Source organism: Botryllus schlosseri, chromosome 9 (genome assembly GCF_051294905.1).
Source record: "Botryllus schlosseri isolate E-star chromosome 9, Bs_hap1, whole genome shotgun sequence".
Lineage (NCBI taxonomy): Eukaryota > Metazoa > Chordata > Ascidiacea > Stolidobranchia > Styelidae > Botryllus > Botryllus schlosseri.
In genome coordinates this window covers 6,952,646-6,974,231 of record NC_137244.1, presented here as the reverse complement: position 1 = coordinate 6,974,231, position 21,586 = coordinate 6,952,646, and the positions used below count along the sequence as shown (strand labels likewise).

Sequence of the window (21,586 nt, the reverse complement as noted above, 5' to 3'; positions counted from 1 at the left end):
AAGCCTATCTTATGCGATCTTGCTAGTCCTCGTCAAAATTGTAGGCAAAGCGACAGAACATATACATACATTTTGTGGAATTATTATAACCTTTGATTGTTTCAGTTGATGTAGTTGCTGATACTTAAAAGGTCAGCCTGTATATTTTATCGGTCTGAGTCGTCGCTATAGGTATCGTGCAGAAATATCGGGCTGGAATTAGCAATATAATATCACATGACGTCATAGCTTTCACGCGAACCAGAACCTTTCATAGGTTCGCACCACCCCTAGTGAATATATCGCAACAAATTGTATTTTGATCAAACCTGTTAGGACTAACGTAAACCCCGCTGACTTGAGCGATGATAAGGTCTGTATGATGACGTCAAACTTTTATAGCTACTATTTCAATATTGCTTTCCATCTGTAGTTGGTGTATGGTTATAAATGATGTCGTAACGCGTGACTATTTTCCATGCTGACAGACTTTTATGTCAACTTACTATGATTTAAAGTGCACGCTTAGGTCAAGCATGTATTCCGTTTCCTAATAGCTTAATCAATTATTAGAGTGGATAACTCCTAATTAAATGCATATAATTATACGGTCCGTGATGTGGTATGATTGACTGGAATGGTCTACGCGTCGCAGTAAAAACAGGTCGTACAAAATATAGATAGCATATACACACACGAATTCTTTTACAATAATATGGTTAAGCATTGGGCTAACAATTCGGTTTGTCGCAATTGTCACGTCTCATCGATATCTACATCTACCGTTTTCGGAACGCTCCGTCTCGGATTTCACCGAACGAAAGCGTACTCTGGTAATGATATACCGCCCTTCTCGAATTAGATAGTAGCAAATGAACCATATGTCTTGATTGTCGATTAATATTCCCTTTTTAGATTCTCGTTCTCTATATGCTACAGTGGGTGAAGCGAGTGACGCAATGAGCCGAGCGTGATAGTCGGTCGGCAGCGAAGATACGATGAATGAAGGCACTTGTAAGAGAGAGAGAGATTCGCGGAAGAGGGGGTGCGAGAAAAGTCACCATGAAAAAATGCATTGAACTGTTGAAATTGCCATTGTGCCATTGTCGTGGAGCACAAAGCCCCATAAGGCTATAAGCACCACTGTCGTACCTTATCAATACAATACGATATGATACAGTGTGAAAGTGAGACGAGCGGTGCCCTATACGCAGACCGTGTTATTTTTGGCATTTCGGGAACCAAATGCCAAAACGGCCCAAATTAAAATCTGAAAAATGCCAAAAATAAGCTAGTTTTGGCATATACCAAAAATATCACGACTGGCAATTACAATTAGTCTTGTTACAGTAAATTATAGTTATTTATTTTTATTGTAGTTTTTGCGAGGACAGGGGGCACCATATCAATATCGATATATGTGACACTAAATTGCGTTCGGCACGAAGAAAAATTTCAAGTAGGATATATATTCCCAAAAATTAGATACTTTTCATGCTGATTTACGAAAAAATATTCAGCTCCCTTCAAGCCTTCAAAATTCCGGACATTTAGGCATACTTCAGCATTTCCTTCCGGACGCAGTTTAAACAATGCAATTCCGGATATACTCATGAAATTCCGAACGTATGTCAACCCCACACAATTATTTCCCGGACCAAACGCTGGTGTTGAGTCCTATAATTCGGTATGTTCAACCTTTTTCTACGAGCGAGATAGTGTAATGGTTATGCGTCCGGCTTCTCGAGCGGTAGGTCGTGGGTTCGATCCCCGGCCGGGTCATACCAAAGACTCGAAAAATGGGATCCGCAGCTATCCTGCTAGGCGCTCAGCAATCACGGATAGCATGGAGGAGAAAAAAAACGGGGGCGCAGACTAGATGACCTCATGGGGCCGTATCGCAACTCCGTCGCCAAAGCATCTCGATGGTGCAGGCGAGAAAGAATATCATATCTCTCTCTCTCTCTCTCATAGAAGATCATAATATTTTAAATTTCCTCACGACCGACCTCAATGATGTCTGAGAGTCAATGTCGATGCAGCATTGGGCAGATGGAGCAGATTAGGCTGATTGGTATGGTCCCAGTAAGCCATCAGTCGGGTACCAATTCGTGTAGTTCGTTATATATCGAAACAATGAAAAAATCACAAAGAGCGTGTCAGGGTCTATCACTTCACATCATGACTTAATCGGACCCAAAACAACGCAGTAGCTAATGCTTTCTTTTGGCATACCCGGCTCTTTAAAATTATACTAATAGAAAATATGTTCCCGCTTTGCATTACACGCCTTGGGTATCGAAATCATTTTTCTGATAACGTCGAAAGAGTTAATCAACTCTACGTTATGTCACTATGATGCGAACTACGAACTGGTGTCGTTGTAAATTAGTGTGCGGTTTGTATACTATTTTCCAATCGAGATATGAAATGGTGATAAATCTGGTAGGCCTGGAGCAAAGTTGGCGCGGATCGGCATGGCCGGTAGGCCATGGGATCGGTGGTTGAGAGCCACTAGTTTAAGTTGTGTAAAATCCGACGAATGTAGACTTTCGCAGTTAAAACGAAGTTCTTCAACAATCGTGGTTTTGTGAAATAATCGATTAGAGTTCATTTTTGGGATGTACGGATCCGTGATGTTGAAAATCTCTTCCTTTTAGGAGTCCGTTACTATATATAGACGCACTGATTTAGGTAGGCATTGCACACAATAAAACAAAGGACTAGAAATTTATGTTACATCCATAACACAGAATCAGTGTTGTCTTTGTAGTATATTAACCTACTACAACTGGTTGACTATACCTTTTCATTTTATGCACTCCCTATCAAAAGTAGCAATAATGCTGTCTGGCTCTTTTTCTTGAGCTGCAGTCTCGTTTTGCCAGACAGAATTGTTGCGTCACAAGGCCACACTCGATTACAATGCAAAATTCGAGACTAATTTTGTGGGGTTCGAGGGCTGTGAGAAGTATAACATTAATTCCATTGATACCCGTTTTATCAAATTTAGCGCACGGAAAGCCGGCCAAAATTTGCCGGAAAATTGCTTTTTGCCAAATGGAAAGTATGACGTAACCCAAATGCAGTGAGCCGTTCAGTCTCGCTGTGTCCACACCATTTGGGAAACTATGATGGAATGATGACTACGTTCAGTATTTTCCGTGTGCTTGCGAGAAATGCTATACCCAACGCCATCAGTACATCCTATATTAGAGTTACCATATTTTGGTTGAACAAATTCCGGACGCTCTTTAGCGCCCACTAGCGGATTTCAAAATGAGGTATTTGCACATTGTCAATCAATATGGCGTCACAGTAGCAAAGCTTGTTCTGTCGACTAGAGGTGATCATTGGTCATGATCCGGTTCAGGAGTATGTGGTTGTGTGTTTAAGTTGTAACTAGGGCTGAAGTCACATTTTTTTCAGTCCCCTCCCGCCCAAATAAACACTGATCTAGGGCCCACCATCCATGCAACTTCTCGGGGGCTTACTAAATGCATCTGGTCGTTAAATGATTTGAATTAGTTATATCAAAAATATTGGTTCTTCCATATACAACTATATAATTTTGATCCACATGATCAGAGTTAGCGGTAGACCTGGTGGAGGATGATGACTTCGAAAATGTAAGGAGCGTAATTGTACATCGCTAAGTCGTGTTCACGTCACACCGATAAGATTATTTACCTAATACCGATGCGTACTGCACAACCGAGCTATATAAACACCGCACACCAGGTGGTTTCCAACCTTTTATGGTCGCGACTCTATTTCCAATTTGAAAATTTTCCGTGGTCCAGCTCAAGATTTGATGAGCTGATTACTGATTAAAGGTTGGCATATTTGTCCAGACTTACTCATGGCCTATTTTTGAAGCTGATTATGTTCAACATATTCGCGAACTCCAAAATAAAGGCAAACTACCCCCAGGTTTAGAACCTGTCTTTGAATAAAGTATTCAAACGGCCGAAACCGACTCTATGAACAGATCGTGATCTTGTAATTACGATTACAATTACACTCATTTTTGTAAATGAATATTATTTTTATTTATTTTTGATCGCAGTTTTGCAAGGGTGTTATAGTCCTCATATTAAAACCAACATGTATGTTACTAAATCGCGCACCGCGTGAAGAAAAATTTCATGTAGCATAAATCCGCCCAAAAATAATATTGTTTATGTTGATTTACGAAAAAATTATGAGCTTACTTCAAGCCTTCAAAATTCCGGACATTTAGGCATATTTTAGAAATTCCTCCGGGACGCAGTTTTAACAGTGAAATTCCGGACATGTCCGGGAAATTCCGGATGTATGGCAACCCTATCCTACATGGCACTATGTTTGCAAGTACAAATTGAGAACCATCAGAACTCAAAAGTTATTCCATGAACGGACTTTGAACTAGTGGTTTTGTTGTTGGGGATGTATCCTGTAGGCAGGCGTGGTCGGTAAGGAAGTAGGCTATTTCCCTCTTTGTCAGGTGGTTTTCATCTACTTCCACTACTTACCCGGAAGTGATGGTCGTATTGTACTCCTGTATGTGACGTCAAAACGGTATTGTTCGAAAACGAGCAATCGGCAGTAAGGTTGTGACATAACTACGTCATTAATCCCGTAGGCTTTCACCATGATAGTGACGTAATACCGCGGCATACAAGTGAAAATACGGATTCTACTGAATCCTTCAGTTACATTCTGCAATAATCTGGTCAAGATTCAATTTGATACATGTAATCCCTAGCAACAGAAACGTAATCGACATTCAGTTCGCCACTGAGGATAATTTGAAATCTACGCTCATAATAATTAGCCGATCGATTATTGATTGCTATCGACTAAGGATAAGACGGTCGCTTGCTAACGGCACATATCCTGCGGTTGCCTTGTGATTACAGCAGAGGTGAAGGTCGTTACGAAGGGAGTCTGGAAGCAGGACTGGGGGTAGACCTGCTATCTAGCATTGACTGCTTTGCAGACTTGGACAGATTCAATATTTGCACAAACTATAGATTACAATTAATCAATCCGCAAACACTTGCGAATGGAATTCAATCCAGAGTTAGGAAGAAATATCGACAAAAATTGCTATCGAATGAGAGTTCATTCTCAGGAGAACAAAAAACGTCTGTGCAGCTAACTTGGCTCGCACTATATAGGTCTACTTGTCCTGTAGCAGGAAAACCAGGACATGTGTATTTAGGTTATGATTACTCTGATAGGGTATAGAAATATTTCGCTAAGAGGCGACATTAGAATTAGGTTACCGGCATATCGATCTAGTTTGTCTGGCACTATAGTATCTTGAGAATTATCTAGTTGTCCAATTCTGCTGGTGTGAGTTATTCACATAACCCACGGGCCATGAACAATACGTGACACGTTTGCATTAAGGATTTTCCGTCGATTTTTTATTAACCGTTTTATTTCACGATTTTAAGCTTCATTTTTCCGACTCCTGACATGGCGAGTCAACAAGAACCGGGTGAGAATCGTCTTCATTCTATTCGTGCCTTCGTTAAAATGACGAATTTTGTTTCATAATCACCTAGTTTGACTTGTTGACAGGGTCTACTACACAAGGCGGTCAATGCTCGACAGTTCCAAGATCTAATTTTGTTCCGAAAAGCTTCGGATGCTTCCAAATCTATGCTGTACTTCTGCGTGCGGAACTCGCGATTCAAACCAGGAATGGCGAAGAACGGAAATCAATGTGTGATGTCACACAGTTTCTTACGACCTGTAGGGACTTGAGTCAGGCCGATATTTCAAAACTTGTCGATGATTTCACAGAGAGCAAGCATCTCGTACGGGCCCTTGTGCTGCTCCGCGCGGAATGCGATTTAAGACCGCCTTTAAACCCCCAAGAATCAGCCTTATGGCTGGAGGAACGTACGACCAAGATCTACAAAGTAACTCGAGCACTGATCGACGAAAAGACACAGCGTAAACGTGAAATCGCTGTTGAATACGGCATTAAGAAAATGGAAGACTTGCTGTCAGACTTTCGTCAGATCAACGGCGTTTTACCCTGCCTCCGTGCAAACATAGAGATGTCCTGCCTCAACGACTTGGCGCACCTTTACGATAACATCGAGGAGCTAAAAGTCTCGCGCATGCTCAGCCAAGAAGCGCTCAAGATCATCGAGAAGAAAATCAAGGGTAGTAAGTTGAAGAACCATTTCTACGGATACGTGTTGCACAACATCGGTACCTCTTTCGCAAAGGACGGAGACTTGAGAAAGGCCGAATCGTATTTCGTGCGGGCGTTGGAGGCGTACAAGAAAGCGTCGAGCTCTGCCGTGGTCACGAAATAGCATTGGGTTGAACTGTGCGAGGCCAACTTGAAGAGAGTTCAGGATTACAAACGCAGACCGAAAAGTACCAGTTGTGATGAAACTAGTGTGTGACCGAAATAATTGTGATGTTATTATGTTTTAAAGAAAAGTTTTGCCGTTCTTTGCAAAACAAATATATCTGCTGGCGTGGTCCAGTTCCCATGACAAATTTTGTTTGACCCATACAGCTTCATTAACTTGAAGCTAAATGTGGCCTGGGTAACGAATTACTTCCAGTAGTTTGGCCTACATACACTAGTGGTAGGCTTATACATTTAGGCTACTTCAACTGTTTTAAGGCGAAACAAGTGTTTTGAGAATTAAGTCGAATTGGGATAAGTTTGCATCACTTCACGAGTGGAATTGTCGTAGAAGTGATGGAGTGCCCTGGTAGTATTTGCTTTGAATACATATTCAAGTGGTTTTGTTTTACGATTGCTATAACGCAAGAGCGAATGTTCTTGTGATTATTATTGTCTATTCGGACTCCAGAAGATTGTGCTTCGCTGCGTATAATTCTTCTTCCGAAAGACCTGACTCATTCGCGTATATTACCACGTAACACGCGACAGCCTCTCTGGTAGACACCCGAAACTACGACGTTTGTTGTAACCGTTCTTCCAACTGGCAGACCCATATTCTTTATTGAATCAGATATCATTCATAATCTAACTATAATTTCAAAACACGTACAAATATATTCATATCAATTCGAGAATAATACAGCGTGGCATTTCTTATCAAGTGTTGATGTGAAGCACGAATTGTTTGCAATTATTTTATCCGACTTACAAATGGTGCGTGAATATTTCGCCCCCCCCCCCCACACATTCTCGTCATATCAAAAAGTATTAAATAGAGCAACAGGAATGATTCCAATGGCAACCCATTGTTTGGTGGCATGGGAGCAGCTATGCCTATTGAGACACTTCTCAAATATGTAGATATTTTGAGATCCGAAAAAGTTTTGAAAAATTGTTAATGCTCCGTCACGGATAAAGAAAACTAGTGACTTTGAAAACTTTTCGACCGACAGTATTGACAAAAACAAAATAAAAAAGGTCATCGCTTCGGCTCGACTCCCGATTTACTCGAGTTTTTACTATAATATGTGGTGTTGACTACAAAAATGGTCATCCCTCTGACTCGACATCGTTTTACCCGATTATTTTACGAAACTTTCCCGCTCGATGTGTCGGGGTCGAGTTTTTGATCACATTTTAATACTTTTTCTAGAAAAGAGGAAAAATTCCCAAAAAAGGAGGACATTTAGAAGTCCTTCGAGGACAATTCCGATTTATCGAAATAAGATGGCAAAAACTCATAAAATAAGACGTATGCTAACCCTACAAATATAGAATTAGGACTATCCACAGAGCAATAATTATGAGCTGGAGGTAAATCGCAAGGAGCGCGAAAAAACTTCCACTTGAATATTCTGTTTAACATAATCATGTGCAATAGTATAGCACGTAGCACATAGATGTTTCAGCGACTTCGGTGCTAATCTCTTTTTATTACGGAACTTGAGCTGAGCTCAAACGTACATGACCATAATCTAATTCAAAAACCAATGGCACAGCTGCACACATTCATCCTAGCCTGCTGATAACGACACTGCCAAAGTAACAGGAAGAATTATAATCATCTCTAAATGAAAGTCGTCTCCAATTAGTAAGGTACAGGTAAGAAACGGATTATATAATGTTGATATCGCTCTGCAACTGTGGGTATACATAATCCGTTGATTGTTTAGTAAAACCATTACCCAGGAGACAATTGGCACGATCATTATCGGAAATATTGCGCGTAGGAATGATACGCAGTGTACGCAGTTTTTATAGACAACTAGTTATCTGTAGTTTTTTTTCGGTTTGTTAAATCATGAGATTAAAACTAAATTTACGCGCTACCATCAACCGGTTTCCCTAATTTTTCTTCCCTAAAACGGTTACTAAATCCTGATGAACGCGATAATAGACTTTATTAATAACACTGGTCCACAAATTTCGAAAAAAAATTGCGCCAAAAATTTCAATGAATGATTTAGGCTAATTTAAGGTTGCTGAATCCGATTCTATCCTCAGAACTTCTCTATCACGTCAGAATTCTTCCGTATGAATTTTTCCCATTTTCATAAATTAATCAAATTTCGGCTTTCTTCAGTGACATCACGGTAAGCATACAATAGTAACATATCAAATATTGTTATTGAAATCATCTGTAATTATGAAACCTGGGTTGTCGTAGAATAGCATAACTGAGTGTTCGGTGAACTGGAATCCACGGGTTCTCTGTCTTCTTTCGATCAGGACCTCTTTGCGACCCATAAATTTGTATGTGGATGCAACTATTTTAGTCGGTAGCCAGTTTTCATCTTTATATAACACTCTTCCTTTAGAGATTGTGATTAGTAGCTCCGTACCTAATTTAGATCCCCACGTTATCCAACTTTATACATCTGTCCTGCAGACTTGATTACTCAATGCATTTTATGCAGAGGTGGTCAAAGTAGTGAAGAAAGCTACTCAAGTAGAAGTAGAAGTAGCGACGGAAAAATCTACTCAAGTACGAGTAGAAGTACTTCTTCCATAAGCAACCTGACACTACTTGAAGTAGAAGTAGAATTGACTGATTTTAAATCTACTCAAGTAAGTAAGTAGTTGTGAAAACGATCGTAATTCGTTCACATGGATTGTCAAAAGGTGCAAATTGAGCTATGCGAAAGATGCCGAGCTTGATTCATATTGATGCATACCAGGAGGTATCGAATTTTCGACAGCATAAGCATTCGTCCGCATCATGGGATGAAAATGATAGTATTGATATGGAAATGCGATACTAATCCTCTGTTTACTCCAACAGCACGTTTTAGAAAATATGGTATAGCACCTGCAGTTTAGTCGGAGAAGTTGCATAGGATACGGTGTAAACACTTTGCGTGATTAGTAAACGTTAATAAAAAATATGCCGGATCGTAAAAAAGCCATACTGTGTAGCTATATTTCGGGGAATTAATGGCATGAGCCTACTGCATTTGCTTTTATACTTCAACATGTATGTTATCCAGACAAAAGAACTCATAGTGTATGATACTGGGAGTTGAAAGGGAAATATATATACTACTTCTAAAAGCAGAACATGTGTTTCATGTCTTTAGTCCAGAAAGTTTCGACAATTGGTATGCTAAAACAGCTCCAAAACTAAAAATAAGTCCGAGTCCACTTTTCCAGATTAGGACACGCCATGGATTGCTAAATTACGATATGATAAGTAAATGCTAGATTGCGAAACTTGAGTTTGAAACGTTATGATAAGCCATAATATTATATACTGTGATGAAATATTTGAGATGGCGAAGGTCGACAATTCGGTGTGAATGGATCCACGCCAACCCACTACCTAAATTATATTCACCGATACTATCATGAAACACTACTGGTTGCCCAGCATCCACAGCGCGCGAAGCGCGACGAAAATTTTGAGCTTTACTCAAATTTTATGAAAATTGAATGTTGATGCTCCGTGAAAACAGCTCAGAAATTCGTCAGGCTATCTTCCCGTTTGGACGATTAAACTACATCTACTTGACAAACTGAAAATAGCGAAAAGTAAGTAAGTAGATCACAAAATATTACGAAGTAGAAGTAGAAGTAGCGAAAATCAGAACTACTTGAGTAAGTACCAGAAGTAGAGGAAAATTACTTGAGTACTTCGAAAAAGTAGAAGTACTTCGTTACTGACCACCTCTGATTTTATGACAGCATACTGCTATTTCGTAAAACGTAAAGCTTTGCAAAGATGAAAAAGTGTATTGTTGGTATATTATGTTGAAGAGAATTGTTCACTCCGGTACATGACCAAAATATGTGGCCCTTTAAGATTGTTTTTAAACACTAAAAGAAACAGGATGTCTGCTTTTCAAAAGAAAAAAGTGCTTATATCATGATAACTTGAAAGAATTTATCATCATTAATCTCAGCCTGTACTAATCATGCTAATTCTTCTTCTCCAGTTTCCATATACTGTCACATTTTATCGGAATCGAGGAAAGCTGTATCTGAACTGTTTTTCGTTTGGTTTATTGCCATGATATAAAGGGCTTCTTTCGCATCGTCTATTATAGACAACCAGATGAATGGAGACTGCTTACTAACAGCTCAACACGAAACCTGAAGTGTGTGTTACTTCACAATCGAAATAGATATGCATCGGTCCTAGGACAGTCGATCCGTCTCAACATAGGACATTCTGTGTCCTACACCAAATACCATGATGGAACAGAGCCAGAGATTATCATTGGTTAATTTCTAGGGATGCTTTTAAATGGTTTCGAGGGCTTTGTTAGTGTTTTGCATGATTAAACTCCTGTTCTAAATACAAAATGCTTTACATTTTGGGCGATTTCTGATTTGCCGTAATATTTTACTACGAACTAGAGTTGGTCGAAGTAATCGGTGTTGCTACACAAGTAGCACAGGTAACGCCTTATATTTCGACTCAATTACAAGTAGAAGTAGTAATTTCTAAGACATGTGAAAACTATTTCAAGTTGAAGACGAAATAAAAGCTCTGAGAATTACTAAAAGTCAGTAAATATCTGAGCATATTTTGTCGGGGGGAGGGTGGTCGCATACTTTCAACAGTTAGTGGGAGATGGCTTCATACGAAATCGCAAGATGTATCGTCACAGCTAACGTAAATGACTATAATAACACCACCTATGGGTAGAATCTTTGAAAAAAAGATTCGGTTACCGGGATTCAGAGGCTATTTCACGCGTTTCGTATATGATAATTTAACCCATGACAGTGATGCAATATTATCCCTGAACTACTTTATACTTTATAAAAACCAAATTAGTATATCCATAATACTGTTCAGGTAGATATTGAAGTAGTTGTAAGACTTTACCACTTCAGTAAGTACTGTAAGTAGCTGAAATCTACTTGAGTACCTCGAAAAAGTCAACATTTCCAGCTCCATTCCATGTTCGGAAACTTTACGTGCAAAATGGATCGGTTGTCCGGTAAGAAATTTCTAATTAGAATATGTACTAGAATCAAATCACCATATCCTTGTGCAGTTTCCCGAAATTTATGCTTCTCCATCAAATCGCGTAGGCTATGCGAGCAGGACCGCTAGTTTAGGAAAGATTTGAATTACAACAGTTCACGTCTCGCAAAATTTCGGTAATATATCAATGGCTCATCATTGGATCAGGTCAGTGCAATCTTCACTTTGATTACGTTTCATCATTACTAAGAACGGACATATTCTACTCATAATTTTTGGACAATGGTAGAAGTAGAAGCGATATCGTTTCCTGCAACCTGAACGCCGTGTCGAAGGCCACGGTCGCAGCACTGTCGAAAATCCGTAATCGTTTGAAACAAAGATTAGAATCACGCAAGGCAGTTTCTCTTAAAATGACATCACAACTTGGAGTGAGCAATAATTGCTCAAATACTTCGTAGTTCTCACAGCTCACATTGAACCACGTTTTCCAGGTATTCTGCCGACTACTAAGTTAGTTCATTGATGGGCAGGATCAACATTGGCAAGTAGCAATGGACTTTTCTGGTACAGCTGATTAAATAGACGGACGACCCTAAATTGCCCTGACTGGATCGATTTTTCATTTTTACTTCGTATTTAGTAGCTAATTCATCTATCCTTTCAATACTAGACAGCAGTTGCCTACTAAACCTATGCACCGCCCCTATTTGCTCTCAGCGTCCCCTTACTGCCAGATTTTAAAGCCAGCGCCCCCAATCGCCCATTTCAAGATCAGCGCCCCCTCCAAGCTCGCGAACGCACCATGGGGCATTGGTGCTCACTTTGGGAACCACTCCACTACACAATCAAATGTGTAGTTCAAAATTCAAAAAAGTTTTTTTTCCTGTGCAATAGGCCTACATGAAGAGGTCATATTACAGAATTGCAGTAGATCAGTGCTTTTCAACCTGTGTGACGGTTCGCACTTGTGCGAATGAAAATAATTGCAGTGCGAATGACGAAGGTGGTGCGAATGGTGCGAATGAAAATCCGGATCAAGTGCGTATGAAAATCGTGATTATTTTTCATTTATCCGACGTGGAATATAATTCAAATAAACCTAATAGGAAATTTAAGGTTAGTGTAGTTGCGATGCAATTGTAAAAACTTAATACGACGTACCACATATCGTAACTCTCACAAGCCGTAGTGAATTAATATTCTCGCACTATAATTATTACGTAACGAAAAGCCTAGTTTGGAAGCTGGCGTAGTGGCAGACATACAGTAGCCTATATCAGCATCAGCCCGTCTGAGCCTGCGACAGGCTGAAAAAGTGACGTCAAATTGATTTTCTGCTTTCTTTCGCTAAACAATCATCATATTTTCGTAATAACGGTTCGATTAGCGCGAGGCTCGAGGATAGTAGTAAATACCATGATTACAGACTTACATTTGTAAGTTACTGTAACGCAAATTTTCCCCCTTCAAGGGTTATTAAAGTATGGACCGCAAAGGGTATAATTTTTGGTCGGCACGGTGCCAGAGCTATCTGTTAATGTGTATTTAACATTTATTGAATTTACTGCAAAAAATCCTGCGATAGTTTTTACATATCCAAGGTATTGTGTTGTGCGTTCGGTACTGTAGCCAATAAGCGAGACACGCAGAAAATATGGCTTTTCATGAGATTTCATGATAAGATTTGTCCGACTTTTATTTCTGGAAAACATGTCTCGAAGACCGTTGGGATGAACTAGTGTAGGGGTGTGAAACGAGCGAGTTCAGGCCTACGAGACTCATTCATTTCGGGGCCAACAACCCCTCTGCGTCGGGGCACATGAAGACGGAAAGTTTTGGCGAACAAACCGCTAATAAAATGCGGTGCAAAAAACACAAGCGGCGACAAAACCTCGGTCTAAAAGTGAGCGATGCTGGATGGCCAAACCTTTCGAGATAGATTGCATATGCTCCGTTGTCGGCACGGAGTAGTCCCGTTCTTGCAATTTGAGTAGACTGTAGTACAACTGCGATACGTAGAGGAATTTATTTCGCTCTAATTTGAAATCGCGTGCGTCAGACATGTTTTGTAGAGCTGTGTTGGGTAGAATTGCGGTGTGCGCGTTCTGTATGTCATATATGCCTGTAAAATCGTAACATACAACTGTAATATTGAAAATGAATTCTTCATGGGTGAGGCATCGCGTCACGAGATGCCACAAAAACTCAGATTTTGGTGGTAGTCTAAAAGCTTCTTTACCGTCATCAAACTGTTATGAATTCTCAAGTTAGATTGAGCTAAAGAAAAGAACACACAGTATCGTGAGTTTATTTGCTCTTCTCATAAACTCGCGAGACAGAAGTTGGAGCAACGTATATATAAGGTAGCGAGCTCTAATGTGCCTACTTTCCTTGATCGATTTGCACCGTATGTACGGCAAAACCCTCAACACAAACCTGTGGGTTTTTCATCCTTTCGACAAACTGGAGCCTCCGGGACCATCGTGCCAGATCTCAAAAACAATTTCTGCCAGAAAGCATTTTTCACTCGCGAAAAATACGCTGTATTTTGGATAGGAGTGCAGAACAGATTTTAAGACCTGACCATTAGAGCCGTTAAAAAATAAGTTTTTTTCCGGATTCCACCCATTCACTTATTAAATCGTCAGGTTACCCTAAAAAACGCTGCATACCAAATTTGGTTTAATTTTAACAAGTATAGGACTCCGCAGATCCAATTAAAATTTTTAATTTATTAGGGCAAATTTGAAAAAAAAATCAAATTTTTTTGTCAACCCCATCAAATTGCTGAGCTGTCTTCAAAGACGATACAAAACAAATTTGACTCAATTCCGACCAGTAGAAGCGGAGTTATGTGGGTTTTTCGTTGAAAATTCTCAGATTATCTACCGATCAAGGATAATCCCACTGGCCATACAAGCACCAGTAGACGTTCTTGTACAAATTCCCAACAACATTGTTTGGCCGAGAAGGGTTTTAGTGAAATAGTTGAAAGCAAAACGAGCGAAAAAATTAGCCTTTTTTAATGAGACACTTGATATCTTAAGCTACATAGTAGCCAATTTGTTGCACATCTGAACAAAATGTTGTTAAGTATCTTCATCTTCTTTTTGTTTAGCAATTTTCGATTAGTTTGTGCGAATGCAATTTATTTTACAAAATAAGTGCGAATGGAGCTCAAAAAGGTTGAAAGGCACTGCAGTAGATGAAGAATTAGAAAGCGTTACAGAGCAGAGGTAGAGATGATTGAAAATATAGAATCGAAATTACAGAAATTATGTTGTGATTCACAAGTGTAATTTTAGTCCAGCGTGGTATTTAAGGCCTTCCGAAGAATATGAACAGTGCCCAATAGCTTGATCTTTTTGATTATGTCGAATCGAACGTTACCCGGAATCTGTGGGATATGTCTAATGAGTTTTTTGCTCACGACTCCTGTAGCGCCAATGACTATCGGTACAATGTTGATTTTGCATCGCCACATATTCGCACATTCCATTTTCAGGTCCGCGTATTTCGATTGTTTTTCTGATTCTTTTTGCAGTAGGTTGTAATCAGCTGGTACATCCAGTTCAATGAATAAGCATTTTCTTTTCTTTTTAGTTTGATTATCATATCCGAGCGGTTGATCCTGATTTCGCAGTCAGTTATAACTGGTATATCCAGTCGTTGGTGCTGGGCTGTAATCATACCAATTTTTTGTCGAAGTGGTGACGTTAAAATGTTTGCATGATTCAATATGAATGTAGTGACCCATCCTATTATGTCGCCATGTGTATTCGGTAGCTGCAAGTGCACCACAGCCGGACATGAGATGTGCTACAGTATCAGTTTGGTTGTGGCACATTCTGCATTTGCCGTCCGTGTTTTGCTTCAGAATTATTTTGCGATAGTATTTTGTAGGAAGCGATTGGTCTTGTGCTGCGAAAATGAATCCCTCGCTTGCCGGTTTCAGGCCAGAGCTGGATAGCTAGCAGTGCGGAGCATGGACCGGAGCCGGATTGGATATCCGGCCGGATTTTTCCAATTTTGGCCGGACCGGATCGGAACCGGATCAGTACTTTTTCTGTTACGGCCGGAGCCGGATCGGAGCCGGATCACTACTTTTTTGATACGGCCGGATTCTTTATGGATAAGCATGACTTTTATAACTAAATAACTACCAACCAACCACACGCAAGTAACCGCCAAGCCAGTGCGAAACAGTGTTGCCAATGTAACGATTTTCGCGCTAGATCTAGCGATTTTTCATCCGGTTTAGCGCCTAAAACTACGGATCTAGCGCCTAGCGATAAATCTAGCGATTTTTGAAAAAGTATTTAGCGATTATTTAGCGCTTTTTTACCGAAAATAATCAATAAATATCAGATCTGGCCGACCACTGCCTTTGCTATACCGGTAACCAGAGAGCAACTCCTGGCGGTTACGCATGGGCAAACAGTGTCGCTTCTTTGCTGAGTAATCTAAAAGTAGCATAATTGGCAGTGCTACATCTGGCGATCTGAGCGATGAAATTTAATATAATTGGCTATGATCGAAAGCTAGTGTCGCAGTGATTTCGAAAATTCAAAATAAAATCTCGTCCGGACAATGGAACCATTCACCCCGAAACAGCCTCCAAAGTCTGAAAACTGGCATTGCTCCAACAATGGCACCGCCGCAACACAATGAACATAACAATGACCAATTTCGTTCACCGATTGTTCTGATCCATGCCGATTTTCAGACTTAGGGGGCTGTTTTGAGGTCGTTGTCTTGACAAGAATTTAATTCGTATTGTCGGAATCAGTGTGACACTAGCTAATTAAATCTCATACCCCGGGTTGGTCCTCGGATTATTTTCTTAACGTCTCTACTTACAGTGGCTGGCAAACCCGGTTCAAGTCGTGTCGGGTCAAGTCGCATGTCGCCATTGTCGCGTACACGTGTGTCAAGTCGCATGTCGTGTTCAAGTACTCCAGCACTGTTTAGAGAAGAAGTCAAGCGCATTTCCACGGTACATCGCATCACGTATCCACGGACGCATCGAGCAAGGCACGCTTATATAGTGAGCGGTTATGCCTGCAAACCTTGTCAGTGATCACGCAGAGCGATCATTGCGCAAAGCGATCTGCTTTATCGAAATGCACTGCACGATTCGTCCCGCTTAGCGATGACTATTACGTATTATGAAAAAGAAATATGATAAGTGACATTGGCCCCAGACGAGTAAAATATAGTTGAGAAGAATGTATTGATATAATGGTTCAATTTAACACCTTTAGCAATCAATGCAGATTTAGCGCTATTTTTTAGCGCTTTCTTCTAAATATTTAGCGACATCTAGCGATTTTTGACACCAGTTTTAGCGATTTTCTTCCATCGGCAGTTGGCAACACTGGACTGCGAAAATAAGTGAGGCATATTTATCAATTCATGGAACCCCCTCACCGTGTAGGGTGGATTTCTGGCCGGACTTTTTCATTTTTGGCCGGAGCCGGATCAGTATACTTTTTCCTGATACGGCTGGAGCCGGATCGGAGCCGGACCAGAGAATATGTCGATCCGCTCCGCACTAATAGCTAGGTCCATGAAAGCTCGTGCTGTCCATATTATTACTAATGTTATTATTCACGCCAACGTCTGACTGGTTGTGGTAGTCGGATGATGCATGAATTATTCCATGTCGCTAATTTATCCGTATCGCTACACGCTGTGAAACCGTCAAATACGTATTGACAAATGAAAACTGGGCAGTTCCGAGACGAGAGGCATTGGTACCATTGGAGTCGTGATGCCGCTGTTTTGCGCGCTACATCACTCGCTTTGGCGTATAGCGCAACGGTTATCGGTGCTGTATCGTGTATAGTCTAAATCTGTCCCTAAATCTGGGAATGTTCAATTAATAGTACTTATAGAAAAGTGGCTCTACTTCTATAGTGATACCGTTGCTTTCAGGGATTTTGCTGGACTCCGCTAGACGGCAGCTACTTTTGGCATAAATCTGGATCATTCGACAGTCAGCGACGCGGTTCACCTTTACATCATGATCAAGGAGTATAGTTAAATATGTACGCCGTGCCTAGTATCATCATCATCATCATCATCATCATTGGTTTATTAGCAATTTTATCAGTTCAATACGCCACAAAAAATGCGATACAATGAAGAGAAAGGAAGATGTCGAAGCGACTAGGAGTTGTCTATGGAATCGGACACCCACCTTGGCTTAGGCGATGTAAAGAGGCGGCATGCACACTGAATGAAAGTAAAGAAGATAGTATAGAAAAAGAATGCGACAAGAAATAGGGCGGCATGTCATGGGAAGCGAGATCGATAGGTCAGTCGTGGTCCTATAATCTTGAGGATGGACTGTATTTATTTAGTAGTAATTGCTTGTATTTCGACTTGAATGTGGACATGCTCGTCGACTGTCGGATGGCCGGCGGGATACTGTTCCACACATCAGGTCCGGCATATTTGATAGAGCGATGATCTTTTCGGTCGATCATATGATATTTGGACGACGTGGACGCGCGTGTGTTGTACTTGTGCGCTTTTGATTCAGAGGTGAAAAAGTCATTGAAATATTCGGGGCAACGACCGCAGTGAAACTGATACATAAACTTGGCGATTTCTAGTTTCCGCATATCTTCTATTTTTAGGACGCCGAATCTCTTCAGCAGAGACTTATTGGATGGGCAGCCAGGTCCCTTTGGGGCCCTAGCTATGATTCGGAGTACTTTATGCTGTAGTTTCTGCAGTGGCTTGAGTGCAGTTTTACTGGCAGCCCCCCAGCAGAGGATGCCATAATGTAACTTCGATTGGATTAAGTAGATTTAGCGAACTCTTTCTAGACCAGTGGTTCCCAACCTTTTCCCACCCACGTACCATTTTGAGGTTTTATGCAGTGCTCGCGTACCACCTATATAAGTTACGCGCGTTTCCACCATTTATGACGTCATACTCACGTATTTGGCCTATGCGAGGTGTATTAACAAATTCTGGGCCAGGGATGTCAAACATACGGCCCGTGGGCCGGATCCGGCCCGCCAGACGATTTTATCCGGCCCGCATTGCAATTCTGAGTACATTGAAAAAAGATTACATTATCCATCACATCCCCATTAATAAACCAAATTACAACGTCCGCGTTGACAGTTAAATATCTTGTATTCATCACAACGTATACGCAGAGCTAACGCCAGATTATGACTAACCCAGAGGTGGCCAACCTTTTTGCCATTCACGGCCGCATTTCGACCACTCGTGTAGCCTACGGCCGCATTCCAGGGCATAGTCGTAATGAACGAGCTGGACGACAAATACCCAGGTTAAAGTGTCTATGTCCATTTCTGGTGAACTCCGGACTAATCTATTTAATGATAGGCTTACTATGCGCACCCAAATCGCGAGTGGTCACTGGTAATGTTAAAGAAGGAAGCGCTCATAGTCGCGCGAAGCGCGAAAAAAAATTCCGATTCACCAATGAATTTCGTCATGAATATTAGTAGTTTTACATATTACCACCAAACATTTATCCTTTCTCATCCCGTGTGATCAGATTCACTGGTATAGAGTTGACGTAGGGCTGTTTTCGAAAATTTAAAGCAAGTTATAATTTATGATGCATCTTCAGTGGGCCAATTGGTATTAATAGCTTTGTAGCATGCTGTTATTTCTTGACCTCCCATCAGGATTGTTAGTATAGTGAGGAACACACGATTCCGAGCTGATATTTCCATGTGAGGCGCATCATTTTCACTAATATTCGCATCTGTATTGTGGGGCTCTGATTGCAAAGGTATAGCTACTATATTAAAATCGAAAAATGTAGTTGTATTGAATCGCGCGCAGCGTGAAGAAAATTGCAAGATTAATTAAAATCTTTCAAGAAATCGGAAGTCAATTCGTAAATTTGAATTGCATGTCGACGGCCGCCAACACATACTAATTGAATTGCGTGTCAACGGCCGCACGAATTCCCTCTTACGGCCGCAGGTTGGCCACTCCTGGACTAAAGCAAAGGAAACACTGAAATATATGACTACTTGTATCGCCGGTAATGCCATTGTTTTAGCGATTCTTAACTGTATTCAACCAGACAAACATCGTATTTTCGCCAATTTCATTGCTCGCAAATAATGGTGTTCCGACTCGCTAGAATGAAACCCCTACGGTCCGTGCATTATCTAGATATGCTTGATACTAAAGTATTCCATCGAGAAGCAATGCCACGAGGCAACATTTTGGATTCCGTTGACTGGTTCGGCCCGCGAGCGATTTGAATTTGACACCCCTAAACTAGGCATTATCAGCCAGGGTTGATGGGATGTATGGAATTGGTTTTTTCACCACCAGTCACAAGAAGAAAAACATAATGAAATAAAAACACACAACAAAAGTTAATTTATTTAATGCGATGGCTGCATCTGTTTATTTTCCACTAGCTTGTCGATGCGTGGCATACGTTTGCTTACAGCACATCGAAAGTCATGTATGGGCGCAACAAGTCGGTTTCGTTTCTTCGAATTGATAGTCATCAGGGATGAAAATCCTTGCTCGCATTCCCACGTATAAGGGAAAATTAGCAGCAGGGGAATAACGTGAGACGACGGCTTCAAAAAACTCAAAATCAACCTCACCTGAACTAACTACTCCCTTCGGTCGAAAAAAACAGAATCTACTCGCGTATCACCTGGAAGACCTTCGCGTACCACTAGTGGTACGCGTACCACAGGTTGGGAACCACTGTTCTAGACATACACTTTCACGAGCCTGCTCAGCCTGATCGCTTTCTACTTCTTTAAAGTAGTTTTTCATCTGTCCTGAAAACCGACCCTTATCCTACTTGAGTATCGCTTTATTGCAGTTTAGTACCACATAGTTGAAATTATCGAATACGCTGACGACTCTTTAATCGCTCGAATTCAGTATCCGTAGGCTTTCTTGCATTTTTGTAGCATACGCTAAATCTCCGAAGCAATAGATAATTCCGCCTGTAATCGTTTCATCAACTACAAGCAAGATATTAGCCTATTATATATTATATATCAGACAGATGTAGTCATTATACACTTTCAGAAGAATAAATCATAATTTGACAAATGTCCGAAGAGGTTATTTACCTAGCAACTACAACCAGCATCTCTTTCAACAAATCAGCGGAAATAGAAGTGGTAAGGTCTTGGATATTCTGGACATTTTCTATGTCAACAACTGTATTATCACTAACCACGTCAATTTGGATAGCCATAGCATTGCTGAAGGATTACATTCATCCAACCGACGTGAAAAAGAGAAGTTGGATTCAAAAACTCATCAAAATATTATCCGCGCTATGCGCTATAAGCACGGCTCTGTTTTTTGTGGCGACAATCCTGGAAGATATCTTAGTGGAAATGTTTGCTCACGAATTTTGCGCCCCGGTCAAGTATTCGAAAGTCCTGGTAATGAGTCTGGGCGATTTGTTCACTTACGCTGTTCTCTGGACGCGGCAAAGATCGCTTTACCAGAGTCCATCGGTCAGTCATTTGACAAATCCCACTCTGCGTGTTTTGAGTTGGATCTCCGCGATTTTGCCGGTAATTTCGCCATTAGGTTCCTTCGCTTTTTTCGTGGGAACTTTTGATTTGGGAGTTGTGGAAACGGGATGCACCGCTACCGGAACAACGTTTCACCCGATAATCACCCAGTCTGTGAAAATCATCGCCGCCACCGTCACGCAGTTCTCCCTCCTCGTATTATTCGCATACCCCTTGATCAAACACACTTCAGAAAACCAGAGTGGAGGAGAAAGCCTGAAGCCACTGATTGTTAGGTCGCTGGTGTGTGCGTCAGTCTGCGTGGGCACGGACGTTATCACCACCATCCTAATTATCACCATAGTTCTCGGGGACGGTGATTACCCAGCAGCTTTGGTTCAAGTCAACCCCATAGTGAATTTGTGCACGATTGTTGCTGCATTTCCGACATGGAGAAAAACATTGTTTCCATGTTTCCGGCAAGACCAACCAGACGTGCGTAGAGTCACCAAGACTTCTTGCAGGTTACAGCAAGTTATTAGTTAGAGAGACTGGATGTGGAATCCGGATGATGAAAACGGGTTAGCCCCCAGTAAATATATGTTATACATGGAATTCAATTAACGATGGTGGTCTTGTTCATTTTATTGTAGATAATTTTACTGGTCATATTTTACAGCAAGGTATATACATACTTGATTTGTAGATTTTAAAAAATGCATATAGAGTCGGAATGATGTAGGC

The 21,586-nt window shown here is 40.9% G+C and overlaps 2 protein-coding genes and 1 long non-coding RNA gene across 3 annotated transcripts in view; all 3 read left to right on the top strand.

Moving 5' to 3' along the window:
- LOC145447143 (uncharacterized) overlaps positions 1–21,586 on the top strand; it is a 307,246-nt gene that overhangs the window by 86,093 nt on the left and 199,567 nt on the right. The window lies entirely within an intron of this gene.
- LOC145447266 (uncharacterized) lies at positions 5,081–7,054 on the top strand. The gene is made up of 2 exons (XM_080325682.1): positions 5,081–5,467; positions 5,551–7,054. Exons 1-2 carry the CDS (start codon positions 5,446–5,448, stop codon positions 6,297–6,299), a joined length of 771 nt encoding a protein of 256 aa, XP_080181808.1. The 5' UTR covers positions 5,081–5,445; the 3' UTR covers positions 6,300–7,054.
- On the top strand, positions 20,426–21,520 carry LOC145446602 (uncharacterized). Its single transcript, XM_080324948.1, has one exon. It carries the CDS (start codon positions 20,426–20,428, stop codon positions 21,386–21,388), a length of 963 nt encoding a protein of 320 aa, XP_080181074.1. The 3' UTR covers positions 21,389–21,520.

Excerpts from the sequence above, each read along its gene's own strand:
- LOC145447266 (XM_080325682.1), top strand. The coding sequence starts at position 5,446 with ATGGCGAGTCAACAAGAACCGG. Across the intron at positions 5,468-5,550 it reads GGCGAGTCAACAAGAACCGG|GGTCTACTACACAAGGCGGT; the intron begins GTGAGAATCGTC and ends ACTTGTTGACAG.
- LOC145446602 (XM_080324948.1), top strand. The coding sequence starts at position 20,426 with ATGTCCGAAGAGGTTATTTACCTAGCAACTACAACCAGCATCTCTTTC.